This window comes from Artibeus jamaicensis, unplaced genomic scaffold (assembly GCF_021234435.1).
Source record: "Artibeus jamaicensis isolate MK-2021 breed Jamaican fruit bat unplaced genomic scaffold, CSHL_Jam_final contig_464, whole genome shotgun sequence".
NCBI classification, from domain to species: domain Eukaryota; kingdom Metazoa; phylum Chordata; class Mammalia; order Chiroptera; family Phyllostomidae; genus Artibeus; species Artibeus jamaicensis.
In genome coordinates, this window is record NW_026521842.1 from 34,083 (window position 1) to 48,921 (window position 14,839).

General features: G+C 43.5%; 1 protein-coding gene across 1 annotated transcript in view; it reads right to left on the reverse strand.

The window, feature by feature from the left end:
- Positions 1–11,625, reverse strand: part of LOC119038347 (WD repeat-containing protein 62) — a 37,725-nt gene extending 26,100 nt beyond the window's left edge. Inside the window, exons 1-3 of the mRNA XM_053666778.1 lie at positions 11,530–11,625; positions 9,611–9,771; positions 7,191–7,380 (exon numbers count right to left, since the gene is read on the reverse strand). Coding sequence (XP_053522753.1) covers positions 7,191–7,380; positions 9,611–9,771; positions 11,530–11,625 — 447 coding nt within the window. The remainder of the gene's footprint in view (positions 1–7,190; positions 7,381–9,610; positions 9,772–11,529) is intronic.
- Positions 11,626–14,839: the final 3,214 nt, after the last annotated feature.

The window sequence follows — 14,839 nt, forward strand, 5'->3', positions numbered from 1 at the left end:
AAAAAGGGACAAAAATGCTACCATATATCATCCATGACCTATCGTCAACACAGGCCGTAAAACATCCCCACAAATAAATTTCCAAAGAAAATGGAAGCTCACAAAACACAAAAAGAAACGAGGTACCATGAACAGGAAGCAGCACAAACAATAGAGGCTAGCTTCAAATATTGGAATTATCGGACAGAATGTAAAATAACCATGCTTATGTGCTTAAAGAAATACAAAAACACTGACAACATTCAAAGCATCAGCAGCCAGCCCTGGCTGGTGTGGATTGAGCGCCGGGCTGTGAAGCAAAGGACCACCAGTTCTATTCCCAGTTAGGGCAAACGCCTAGTGTGCAGGCCATGTCCTCAGATGGAGCGTACAAGAGGTAAACACACACAGACTTCCACCAAGATGGAGGCATAGGTGGATGTGCCGTGCCTTCTCACACAACCAAGTTTAGAGACAACAAAATATTAGCAACAGAAAACACAGCCAGAACACAGACAATTGAACTTTTCAGAAGTCTGATAACAACAAATTCTTCAGCCTGACCGGGTAAGAGGGGCGAAGCCAGCAGTTGCACAGGAAAACTAGGTCAGACGGACTCAGGCGCACGGATCCCAGGCGTGGGGTTGCAACAGGCGGGCCCAGTGAGCGACCCAGTGAGCGACTGGTGGACCCAGCGAGGGCGCAGGGTTGATTGTGGTCGCACATTCATGTGCAGATAGACTGGCGAGGGAGTGGGTGGTGAGACAGGACTGGGAGGCAGCAGAGGGGGCCGTCATTTCCCTGCTCTGACCCCGCCCCCACATACAGCTTCACAACCCAGTGACCTGGGCGGCCCCTACCTGGTGCACACCTAAGGCTCTGCTCCTCATACTTATCCGGATCGAACAGACCAAAAAATGGCTCAAGAAGATCTCAAAGCCCCAGAGCCCATAACTCTAAGCAACAAAGAAATAGCCTAACTTTCAGATGCACAGTTCAAAACACTGGTGATCAGGATGCTCACAGAACTGGTGGATTTTAGTCACAAATTAGAGGAACATATGAAGGCAAAACTAATTGAAATGAAGGGAATTGCACAGGAAGCCTACAGTGATGAAAAGGAAACTGGGACTCAAATCAAGGGAGTGGACCAGAAGGAAGGAAAAAATGGCCAATCAGGAAAATATGAAGAAACAAGAATTCAAAAAAAAGAGGAGAGACTTAGGAACCTCCAGGACATCTTTAAACGCTCCAACATCCGAATTATAGGGGTACCAGAAGGGGGAAAGGAACAGCCACCAGTGGAAAACTTATTTGAACAAATGATAAAGGAGAACTTCCCCAATCTGACAAAGGAAATAGACTTCCAGAAAGTCCAGGAAGCTCAGAGTGTCTCAAAGAAGTTGGACCCAAGAAGGAACACACCAAGGCACATCATCATTACATTAGCCAAGATGCAAATGAAGGAGAGAATCCTAGAAGCAGCAAGAGATAAGGGGACAGTCACCCACAAAGGACTTCCCATCAGACTGTCAGTGGATTTCTCAAAGAGAGCTTGCAAGCAAGAAGGGGCTGGAAAGAAGTATTCCAAGTCATGAAATCCAAAGACCTACAACCAAGATTGCTCTATCCAGCAAAACTTTCATTTAGAATGGAAGGACAGATAAAGTGCTTCTGAGATAAGATCAAATTCAAGGAGTTCATCATCACCAAGCCCTTATTATATGAAATGTTAAAGGGACTTACCTAAGAAAAAGAAGATAAAAAAGATGAACAGTGAAAGAGAGCAAATTCACAGTTATTAACAACCACAAACTAAAACAACAAAAGCAAACTAAAAGGACAGCTAGATCAGGAGTGGAAACATAGAAATGAAGATCTCAAGGAGGGTTAGCAACAGGGGAGCGGGAGGAGGAGAAGGGGGGAGAAGGTACAGAAAATAAGTAGCATAGACAGTAGGTAGAAAAACGATAGGGGGCGCAAGAATAGTATGGGAAATATAGAATCTGAAGAACTTGAGATACATGGTCATAAACTAAAGGGGGGAATGGTGAGGGTGGGGGGGTGCAGGGTGGAGGGGAATGAAGGGGGGGGAATAGAACAACTATAATGGCATAATCAATAAAATAAAAGATTTTAAAGTGTTAAAAAAAAGAGGTAAACACACATTGATGCTTCGCTCCCTCTCTTTGTCTCTCCTTTCCCTTCTCTCTAAAAATAAATAAATAAAATCTTTTGAAAAAAAGTGTCAGTAGCCATCCAGAAACTATCAAGAATAACCAAGCAGGGCTGTAAAAGAACAAAATAGAATGAGTTATAGAAGTGAAAAACAGGCAAGAGAAACCAATGAAAAATAAAAACAAATGGGACTACAGCAAACTAAAAAGTTTTTTGCACAGCAAAGGAAACCATCCACAAAATAAAAAGAAAACCCACCAAGTGGGAGAACATATTTGCCAATGATACATGTGATAACGGGTTAACATCCAAATTTATAAAGAACTTACACAACTCAATACCAAAGAAGCCACAATTCAATTAAAAATGGATAAAGGGTTCTGGCCAAGAAGGAGGCATAGATAGATACACTTTGGCTCTTCACACAAGCAAAAGAAGGACAACGACAAATTTAAAAACAAAACATAACTAGAACTGCCAGAAAATCAAACTGTGTGGAAGTCCGACAACCAAGGAGTTAAAGGAGAAACATTCACCCAGACCAGTAGGAGGGGCAGAGACCAGCAGCTGGGTGGAGAGGACTTGCAGCAAGGTGGTGGCTGGAGGTCTGGGGTGGTCCCACATTCCCGTGCCGGGAGGAACAACTAAGGAGCGATGCAGATCGAAACAACCCAGGGTTCCAGGGTGGAGAAGTAAAGCCTCAAACCTCTGATCGGTGGGGGTTGAGGCAGCAGTGGGAGAAACTCCCAGCCTCACGGGAGGGTTCATTGGAGAGACCAACAGGGTCCTGGAATGTACACAAACCCACCCACCTGGGAACCAGCACCAGAAGGGGCCAATTTGCTTGTGGGTAGAGGGGGAGTGGCTGAAATCCCGCAGAGAGCAGAGCAAGCGCCATTATTCCCTCTCAGACCCCTCCCCCACATGCAGCACCACAAGGCAGCCATCTGGGTTACCCTGCCCTGGCAAATACTTAATGCTCTGCTCCTTACTACAGTAACAGGCACGACAAGACACAAACAAACAAACAAACAAACAAAAAACAAGGCCCAAAGGAAAGAACAGATCAAAGCTCTAGAAAAAAATACAACTAAGCAGTGAAGAGACAGCCAACCTATCAGATACACAGTTCAAAACACTGGTAATCAGGATGCTCATAGAACTGGTGGAATATGGTCACAAATTAGATGGAAAAAGGAAGGCTATGCAAGTGAAATAAGGGAAATGTACTGGGAACCAACAGGGACGGGAAGGAAATGGGACTCAAATCGATGTTGTGGACCAGAAAGAAGTAAGAAACATTCAACCAGAACAGAATGAAGAAGCAAGAATTCATAAAAATGAGGAGAGGCTTAGGAACCTCCAGGACATTTTTAAATGTTCCAACATCTGAATCATAGGGGTATCAGAAAAAGAAGAGGAAAAGCAACAAGTGGAAAATTTATTTGAACAAATAATAAAGAAGAACTCCCCCAATCTGGCAAAGGAAATAGACTTCCAGGATGTCCAGGAAGCTCAAAGAGTCCCAAAGAAGTTCCACCCAACGAGGAACACACCAAGGAACATCATAAACACATTGCTCAAGACTAAAGATAACGCAAGAATCTTAAAAGCAGCAAGAGAAAAGGAGACAATTCCCTATAAAGGAGTGCCCATAGGGCTATCAGCTGATTTCTCAACAGAGACCTTGCAGGCAAAAAAGGGCTGGAAAGAAGTATTCAAAGTCGTGAAAGGCAAGGACCTACATCCCTGATTACTCTCCTCAGCAAAGCTATCGTCTAGAATGGAAGGGCAGATGAAATGCTTCCCAGATAAGATCAAGTTAAAGGAGTTCATCATCACCTAGCCCTTATTCTATGAAATATTAAAGGGACTTATCTAAGAAAAAGAAGATCAAAAATACAAACAGTAAAATGACAACAAACTCACAGTTATTGACAACCACACCTAAAATAAAACAAATTAAGCAAACAACTAGAACAGGAACAGAATCACAGAAATGGAGATCACATGGAGGGTTATCAGGAGGGGAGTAGGAGGGGGAGAGAGGGGGAAAAGGTACAGAGAATAAGTAGCATAAATGATAGGTAGAAAATGTAAAAAAAAAAAAAAAAGATTCCAATGACATATTTCACAGAACTGTAACAAATATTTAAAAATTTATATGGAACCACAAAAAGCCCCACACTGCAACAGTGATCCTGAAAAAGAACGAAGTTGGAGGAGTCACACTACCTAGTATGAAACGATACTATAAGGCCATAGTAATCCAAACAACATGGTACTGGCATAAAAACAGACACATACACCGATGGAATGGAATAGAGGGTCCAGAAATAAACCCACGCCATTACAGTCAACTCATATTGGAAAGAGGAAGCAAGTACATACAATGGACTAAAGATAGTTTATTCAATAAATGGTGTTGGGAAAACTGGACAGACATGTCCAAAGAAATGAAACTACACCACCTTCTCACACACCACATGCAAGAATAAATTCAAAATGGATCAAAGACCTCAATGTTAGACCCCAAACCATAAAAACCATAGAAGAAAACATAGGCCGCAAAATCTCAGACATTGCTCATAGCAATATTTTATCAGCTATATCTCCCCAGGGAAGGGAAACAAAAGAAAAAAAATGGTATTACATCACACTAGAAAGATTTTACATAGCAAAGGAAATCATCAACAAAATAAAAAGACAACCCATAGACTGGGAGATCATATTCCCTGATACATCTGATAAATGATTAATATCCAAAATTTATAAAGAACTTATGAAACTTAACCCCCAAAACACAAACAACCCGGTTAAAAAAATGGGCAAAGGACCTGAATAGACGCTTCTCCAAAGAGGACAAACATATGGCCAATAGACATATGGGACGATGCTCAGTGTCACTAATCCTCAGAGAAAAGCAAATTAAAACCACAATAAGATATCATCTCACACCTGTCAGAATGGCTGTCATCAATAAATCAACAAACAACAAGTGTTGGGGAGGATGTGGAGAGAGGGGGACCGTTTTTTGCACTGTTGTTGGAAATTCAGACTGGTGCAGCCACTGTGGAAAGCAGCATGGAGATACCTCAAAAAATTAAAAATGGATCTGCCTTCTGACCCAGCTGTCCCACTTCTGGGAATATATCCAAAGGAACCCAAAACACTAACTCAAAAGAACATAAGCACCCTTATGTTCAGTGCAGCGTTATTTGCAATCGCCAAGATATAGAAGCAGCCCAAGTGTCTGTCAGTAAGTAGATGAGTGGATAAAACAACTATGGGACACTTACATAATAGAACACTGCTCAGCCCTAAAAGAGAAGAAAATTTTACTCTTTGAGAGATTGTGGATGGAGAACATTAAGCTAACTGACACAAGCCAGTCTGAGAAAGACAAATACTATATGATTTCCCTCATGTGTGGAATCTAGTGAACAAAGTGAACTAACAAGGAAAATGGGCACAGACTCATAGATGCAGAGCAGGATGACAGCTGGGGTGGAGGAAGTTAGGGGGTGGAGGGGATGGGCAAAAGAAAAAAGGACTCATGGACATGAACAGTGTGGTGACTGCTGGTGGCAGGGCAGTATAAGGGGCCTAAATGGCATGGAAAAAAACAACGATAAGCGATATATTTAAAAAATAAGAAGAAGAAGGAATGTTTTGGAACATAGTGGATGGACCGAGAGGGTATTATGCTAAGTGAAACAAGCAAGAGAAAGACAATTACCATATGATCTGACTTATATGTAGAATCTAATGGAAAAAATAAACTAACAAACAAAATAGGCAATTAATAAATAAATAGTAAAAAATGAAACATTAAAAACCAAAGATTAGACACAGTCGAAAATTAAGGGATGGAAAGACAGAGCTAGACACTACTCAGAAAGACAGAGACAACATATAAATTTCAAAATATGGAAGACTGGTTCCTGAGAAGATGATAATAGCACCAGCATAGATTTTTAAATCCAAAATCCTCAAATAAAAAAAAGAACAACCAGAGAGTAAAATCGAAACCCTATGGACAATATTTACTGCAAAACCAGGTGACAAGATATTCTCCTAACTTCTAAAATATAAGTAGGTAAGCCCTGGCTGGCGTGGCTCAGTGGACTGAGCACTGGCTTGTGGACCAAAGGGTCTCTGGTTCAATTCCCAGTCAGGGCACATGCCTGGGTTGTGGGTTTGGTCCCTAGGCAGGGGGCTTACAGAAGCAACCGATAGATGTTCCTGTCTCCCTCTCTCTCTGGCTTCACCTCTCTCTAAAAATAAATAAGTAAAATATTTTGGGGAAAAAAAGTTGTTTTTCTCAATTCTCAATTGGGACACTGAAAACAGATTCTCTAGGACAAACATGCTTGTAGTAAGAAATTTTCAGGGGAAAAAAAGTAGAATACAATTCTTTCTCCACCAGTTGTCTAATCTTCAAGGAGTACTTACAACTTTAGAGAATAAAAAATCCCCACAGATTCGTTCTCAGAAAATAAAAACTTCCTCAACGCTTGCATAAAAAAGCACTAAATGACAACAACGGCCTCCACAGAAGGCTCCCTCAGGTACACGGGCTCCTGCTACTGGTCCTTTGCTCTTCCCATTCTCCCAAGAAGTCACATGCCTCTTACCCCCCCCCCCTTACCCCCTTTCCTGCAGGTCTCTCTACTTGAAAGTCACATTCTTAGAGAGGCCTTCCTTGACCACTCACTCTCCTTCTCTGAAAGAGCAAGCACTCTTGGGCTCCTCTTCCCCTGCTCTGCTTCATTTTTCTTCTGAGAGATACTGCTACTTGTCATGTTTTATATTTATTGTTTATGGGCTTACCTTCCCACCCAAACGTGAGCTCCAAGATGGAAGGACTTTTGTCAGTTTCCTTCCTAGCTGTGTCCTCAGCACCTAGAACAGGACCTGGCGCATAGCTGCAGTCCATTTTGAAGGAATGGCTTAATGGGTTCCCCAAACTCTGCAGAAGCTTTCTTCAAATGGGGGCTGAGCAAGGGCTGGGGAGGCAGAGAGGGGCTCACCTCGACGTTCCACACGTAGGAGCTGTGGAAGAGCTCTGACCACATCTTGCCTACTTTGTTGATGTCTTTGACATCCCAGATATAGATGCTGTGGTCCTTATACACGCAGGACAGCCACTGGTGGATGGGGTCAAAGGTCAGTGCCACTGTATCCGGGTAGACTGCTTCTGCCTTCCCGCAGAAGAGGAAGCTAACGAGGCAACGACAGGTCATCAGTCACCATCAGTGTCACTGTGGGTAGTAACAGACACTTGAGCTACCTCAAGTCAATGCGATGGTGGTCCATCTGTGCTGGGGAACCACCCTGCCTGGTTTCAGAAGCTGTAATCCCCCATGGCTAAGGCTGAGTAAAAAGACCTTGTGACAATAAGCCATTAAGGAGACAAAGCTTATCCCTCTGTCAGGGCTTCATCCTACCTGGCCTGCAGGGTATGACCGTTTAGCCAATGATGGGTAAGATTCCTCAAGGGAGGGATGACCTAAGACAGACACGGTCACAAGAGGACCCTCAGGGGAGGGCTTGGGGGCCTATGGAGAAAGGGGGTGATGGACCCTCGCCCCTCAGCTTTGACATAGCCTAAGTCCTCATTCTGTCTGCGAGAAGTCTCCTAATCTCCCGGCTGCCTTATTTCCCCTGCTTGACCTAAGCCTAAAACAATGCTGGAGGTGGGTGTGGCCCTGTGCTGGAAGGGGTGGGTTCCCCAGGGTGATCAGGCCTAAGAAAGAATGCATAGAATCTTGGGAAACCTGCTTTGCTACGAATGCCCTCAATTTAAATGATGAGTGTCTAAGCTTGAAGTGGAAGTGAGTTTGTTTCCCAAAGTTTTATGGCCCTGTAACTATCTGACCCTGACTCAGAATAAGCCCTCAGAGTTCTTTGAATGTTATCTGTTGTTTAATCATTTCTGCCTGACAATGACTGATGAGCTTTACGTATATACCCAACATTCCTGTGCTAATTCAACCCAATAAAAGCCTGTCAAGGGAAGGGTCAAGGTGCTCTCCTTTTGTGAGAGTGGCTGTGCCGTCCCTTTTTCTCCACAGGACTGGGTAATCCGTGTGAATTTCTCTTGTCTCATCCACAACGCCATAGACAGTGCGGGCCAGTGTCCGCATCACATCTGTCCCACTCCAACTCTACTTTTTCCTCTTCTGTCCTCCTTTGCTTTGCTTCTAATACAGAGGTTGTAAAGTGACAGCTTCCACTTGGCCCCTGAGAGCATCTGAATTTTCAACTCCTGTTGTATTTTTCTCCCCTCATTTCATCCAACTCAAGCTCTGTTCTCTCTCTCGGAGCATGGAAGGAAAATGGGCACATATCTCAGGCCTTCTCTCTCAAGGGCTCTACCACACATCACCAAAAATCTCTGTGCAAGGGAACAGGGGAGTCATACTCTGGCCTGGCACCTCCCTACAAAGGCTACAGTTTACTGAGCACCTACTGTGAGCCAAGCAAAGAACTTTCTGCACTGAATCCCCACAACCTCCATGAGACGTAGGTACTCTGTTTTACAGAGGGAGAGACTGAAGCACGGGTTGATACAGTGACTTGCCTGAGGCCGCATAGCAAAGCAGAAGCTGGCAGAGATGGGCAGCCTGCGTACTACAACAAACCACTGTCTGTGGGTTGCTGACCCACCCTGCCTTTCCTTTGAGACACCCAATAGCCCCCTCCAGGCTATTAGAAAAGGCATCAGGAGATAGTGTCCCACAATCTACAAAGAGGCCACCCCAGGCACCCAGCACCCCCTGGTTAGGAAGCTCCCCGCACCCCCCCAAAATGATTTACAGCAAAGGGAAAATATGTCACAGCGCAGCCCTTCCACCCACTCAACATGGCAGCCGGAGGGATCTAATGCTCAAAGCCCGATCACATAATGCCAAGGCCTAAATACCCAGTAGCTGCCCATGGCCCTCAGAATATACTACGAGCTCCTCCCACCAGCCTCCATCAATTCTCCCCCACCCCAACTCCACTCCCTCCCCTGGCACACTGGACTCTAGCCACACAGCCTGTAGGTTTTCCTGAAACACAACAGGACCAGTGTGCTGTCCCCTTAAGGCCTTTCCACTTGCTGTCAGGACCCAGTTCTCCACACAGCTGGCCCTTTCTCACTAGGGGCTTCCCCTGGCCACTCAAACAATACAGCCCCAACCCCCAGCCACTCTCATTCCTGAGTTTGTTTTATTTTTGCAAAAGCATTTATGACTATCTGAAATTATCTTATTTGTGTACTTGTTTATCAATCTCCCTCACTAGACTGAAGACTTCACGGTGGCAGAAATGTTGCTGCCTCATTATAGCTGTATCCTGCTCCTTGCCTAGGGCTGGCCAGTGTGTAGATGGATCTAGAAGCGTGGATGCATACCAGCAGACAGATTCTGGGTGGGCCCCTCTCCCTCCCCTTGTCGGGTAGTACCTGGGCTCCAGGCCCTGAGCCACATCCACCCCAAGGTAGTGCGGCTTAGGCAGGTTGGCAAGGTAGTGTAGGTTGTGGGCCTGGAAGATGCGAACTGTCCCATTGGTGCAGCCACAGAAGATGAGCTCCTGACTGACACAGAGGCATGATGAGAGGGAGACCTGTGGGGGCAAAAGGGACCCAAATGGACTTTGTGCTTCGTGTGGCCCAGTTCAGGGACATGGGGACTGCAGAACAGCAGCCTTGGGCCTCTAGAGAAGCCTTATAGTTTCTTGGGTCTAAGTAGCCCATCTTAGTACATTTTAAGGTTTTTGAAGTCAGATATAGCGTAAGGTCACTATTGAAGGAAATGTGCCAGCAGGTAGACAGAGGCACAGATTAGGAAAGGGTTGTCATTGCTACCTACAGAAGAATTCAGCTGTGGGTGGAAAATATCTGTTCAGTAGACCATGACTTCAGATAGGTCACTTGTGGTAACAGGGTTAAATTTGGGGCTGAAATGTTATTCCTTATTGCTTAAAAACAACTTCATTGAGATTATACTTCAAAGCAGCATAGAATAAAATTACTGTACATAGGAAGGACTGTCTGTACTGCCATGACATGTAGCTAGGCAGGCAAGAAATGCCAGAACTCTGGACGCTGATTAGAGGAGTTTTTCCAAATCTATAGACTTAATTTATGAGTCATTCATGACAGCTGCTCAGGAGCTACACATCTATCTGTCAAAACCTTCTGACATGCTTAAAAGCTGCAGGAGTTCCAGCCAGAGGATTCAAACAAGAAAAAAAAAAAAAAAAGCCCTGGCTGGTGTAGCTCAGTGGATTGAGCACGGGCTGTGAACCAAAGGGTCGCTGGTTCGATTTCCAGTCAGGACACATGCCTGGGTTGCAGGCCAAGTCCCCCAGTGGGGGGCCATGTGAGGGGCAACCACACATCAATGTTTCTCTCCTTCTCTTTCTCCATCCCTTCCTCTCTCTATAAACAAACAAACAAACAAACAAACAAATAAATAAATAAATAAGGGGGAAAAAGAAGAAGTATCAAGGACAGAAAAGACTCAGACTTAGTCCATATTGTCTGACACCATGCCATTAACCCTAAAGACGAGGTGCACAGGGGTCACAAGAGCAGGAATAGAAAAAGGAAGGAAAACAGACATGACAGCCAAATGGGCCTCCAAATCTGAGAATAGAAACACAGCTTGGACTCAGATCCTCAGATCTTGAAGGGAAGTGGTTCTGCAATTTACTGATCCTTTAGTTTAAATATTGTTTTTGGCCCTGGCTGACGTGCCTCAGTGGATTGAGTGCCGGCCCACAAACCCAAGGGTCGCTGGTTTGATGCCCAGTCTAGGGCACATGCCTGGGTTGTGGGCCAGGTCCCCAGTGGGGGTGTGTGTGAGGGGCAAGCACACATCGATGTTTCTCTCTCTTTCTCCCACCATTCCCCTCTGTCTAAAAATAAATAAGTAAAATGTTGTTTTCTGGTATAGTCTTTTTTGACTGAAAATGATTAAGTTAATGATACCTACAGTTCTTTAAAAGCACAGTTGTACTATTAGTCAAGAGTGTTCAGTGGAGAAATGTGAACTGAATCAAACAGTGAAGAAAGAAATCGTAACCTTTACCCCACAACCCCATTACAGGGTACCAAGCACTGTGTGAAGTGCCTTACCTATCTTATCTCATGTGACTCCCTTATGGACTCTGAGGTAGGCAGCAGTATTTCCATTTTTACAGAGGAGGACGCTGAGGCTCAGAGAGGCAAAGTCATTCACCAGAGTCATACAAGCAGAACTTGGAAGTCAAACCCAGGGTTGGTGTGATCAACTACTGGGCAGAAAGACCGCTGAGTGTCCCAGGAGACCATGTCATGGAAAGAGTGGTTTCCCCATTGATAGCAGAAAGATTGGGTACCTTCAGATTGATCCACTTCTCCAGCACCCTCTTTTCATTGAACTGGCAGAGGAGACCAGAATAGAATGCACTGTAGGCAGTGTATTCAAGTAGCATAATAGCATAATCAATAAAATATACTTTAAAAATAAAGTCATATGAAATTAACACAAAAAGCCAATATATAAAACGTGGCATGAAAAAGACAGTTCATATAAGAAATACAAAAAGAAAAAAGAACAAAAAGCCAACTTCAGTGCCACTACTATTTGAAGATACCTTCTTTTGTCTGTCAAATCAGCAAAGATTTAAATTATGGCTTCCCTAAGGTGAGGACAGTCCTGAGCACAGATGGCCCCTGGAGATCTAGGCTGGGAAGCATTACACTATCGTTTCACCTTGTTCTGTTTCTTAAGGACAATGCTAGCAAAGCTTCAAGTTTCAAATGGCTGGGAAATATACTCTACCCTTTGATGTGAGAAGCTGTAAAGTCAAATTGCACCAAGGAAGGATACAAGAAGAGTTGGAAAATTAGGCTGTTTTTGTAATCAGTGTTCCACAGAAACCTTTTTTCATGGAGTGCATTAGTTAAAGTAAATAAGGCTTGCTGATTTTTACTGAAGGACCTCTAAAACTCGGTTGCTTAATAATCCTATTTTTTAACTTCATATTGTAGTCCAGTGCAAGTCAATGGGGTTCACTATCCCACAGAGTCTAGCAGAGACCCAGGCTTCTTCTGTCTTGTGATTTCACCCACCTCTAGGTCTTTAGAGTGTCCTCTGTTGAGTCAGTGGGTGTTGAAAAAAGTGAAGACCACCTATGGGAGGTTTTTACCATCAGGCTTAGAGATTGGACAGACATTTGCTCAAGTGCCTTGGCTTTGTCAGTTACATAACCATATAAAATTGCAATGGATGCTGGGAAATGTAGTTCAGCTGTGTGTGGAAGAACAAAGGGAAGCAATCTTGGTGAGCAATTAGCCAATCTCTGCCACATATTTTGGGATGTGCCATATTTGAAAATACAGAAGGGTTATTTATTTCCTTGTTTATTTTGTGTCCCCTTCTGTGAGGACATAAGTTCCATAAGTTTTGTTCACCACTATATCCCCATCACACAACCGGGAGCCTGAATATAGGAGACACTCAATAAATGTGTTGAATGAATGAATGAATGAATGAATGCAGGTAACTTTCAGTTGTTAGAATATTATGAACACACACAAAATTATATCTTTAGGGACATGAAAAATTGCTCAAGAAGTATATAGTAGGCACTGTTGGTTAGATAGGATTGAACATAAACTCTGTAATAGAACTCAGTATAGCAGTGGCTTATAAAAAATAGAACTTTCTCCTACAAAAGCCTGAGTGTAAGCAATACAGGGCTAGCTCAAGTACTTCTCCGTATCAGGTATCCAAACTGTTTCTACAGATGGTAGTGCCCTGGTCTACATGGTCCAAGATGGCTCCCATTACATCCACGTTCCAGACAGAGAGGAAATGGAGACTTACTCCGCTCCTTCAGAACACAAATGAACTGAAAAGTAAAATCTTTGCATTGGTGTCTCATTTATTCTGCCCTCTGTACTGGAAGTGTTGTCTCCTTCGTTACTTCCCAGGGCAAAGAACAGATGTATAAAAGTAAGGTCAGGTCACAGGTGAGCAGTTAAAGGGAATATCTATTCCAGGATAATACAAGTTGTTTGCAGAAATGGGCAGACTGCAAATTTCCATATATGATATTGTCAGAAATCTATAAAAATATTCCCAGAAAAAAGTCAGAAGGGAAATATTACTAAATCAAGGTTGTCTCTGAAAATTTGGTACATTTTTCCTTTTAAAATATATTTTGCTCTGTCCTTGCTGGTGTGGCTTAGTTGGTTGGAGTGTTGTCTGTGCACCAGAAGGTTGGGGGTTTAATTCTAGGTCAGGGCACATACTTAGGTTGCAGGTATGATCACCAGCCAGGGCACGTATTGAAGGCAACCAATTGATGTTTCTTTTTTTTTTAATTTTAATTTTAATTTTTTAATTGATTATGCTGTTACAGTTGTTCTATTCCCCCCTTCATTCCCTCCACCCTACCCCCCCATCCCCACCATTACCCCCCTTTAGTTTATGACCATGTGTCTCAAGTCCTTTAGATTCTATATTTCCCATGCTATTTTTGCCCCCCCATCTATTTTCTATCTACTGTCTATGCTACTTATTTTCTGTACCTTCTCCCCCCATCTCCTCCTCCCACTCTCCTGTTGCTAACCCTCCTTGAGATCTTCATTTCTATGTTTCCACTCCTGATCTAGCTGTCCTTTTAGTTTGCTTTCATTTTAGGTGTGGTTGTTAATAACTGTGAGTTTGTTGTCCTTTCACTGTTCATGTTTCTTTAACTTCTTTTTCTTAGATAAGTCCCTTTAACATTTCATATAATAAGGGCTTGGTGATGATGAACTCCTTGAATTTGATCTTATCTGAGAAGCACCTTATCTGTCCTTCCATTCTAAATGAAAGTTTTGTTTTGCTGGATAGAGCAATCTTGGTTGTAGGTCTTTGGATTTCATGACTTGGAATACCTCTTTCCAGCCCCTTCTTGCCTGTAAGGTCTCTTTTGAGAAATCTGCTGACAGTCTGATGGAGACTCCTTTGTAGGTGACTGTGCCCTTAGCTCTTGCTGCTTCTAGGATTCTCTCCTTCATTTTAATCTTGGCTAATGTAATGATGATGTGCCTTGGTGTGTTCCTTCTTGGGTCCAACTTCTTTGGGAATCTCTGAGCTTCCTGGATTTCTTGGAAGTCTATTTCCTTTGCCAGATTGGGGAAATTTTCCTTTATTATTTGTGCAAATAAGTTTTCCACTGGTGGCTGTGCCTTTCCCCCTTCTGGTACCTCTATAATTTGGATGTTGGAGAGTTTAAAGATGTCATGGAGGTTCCTAAGTCTCTCCTCATTTCTTTGAATTCTTGCTTCCTGACTCTTTTCTGTTTGGCCATTATTTGCTTTCTTCTGGTCCACTCCCTTGATTTGAGTCCCAGTTTCCTTTTCATCGCTATTGGTTTCCTGTGCAATTCCATTCATTTCAATTAGTTTCGCCTTCATATGTTTGTCTAATTTGTGGCTATAATCAACCAGTTCTGTGAGGATCCTGATGACCAGTGTTTTAAACTGTGCGTCTGAGAGTTTTGCTATTTCTTCATCGCTTAGATCTATGGGCTCAGGGACTTTGAGAACTTGCGACATTTTTGGTCTGTTCTGGCCCTTTAAGTATGAGAAGCGGCGCCTTGGACTTCCTGGTCGCTGGGTTGTGACGCTGTATGTGGGGGCGTGGTCAGAGCG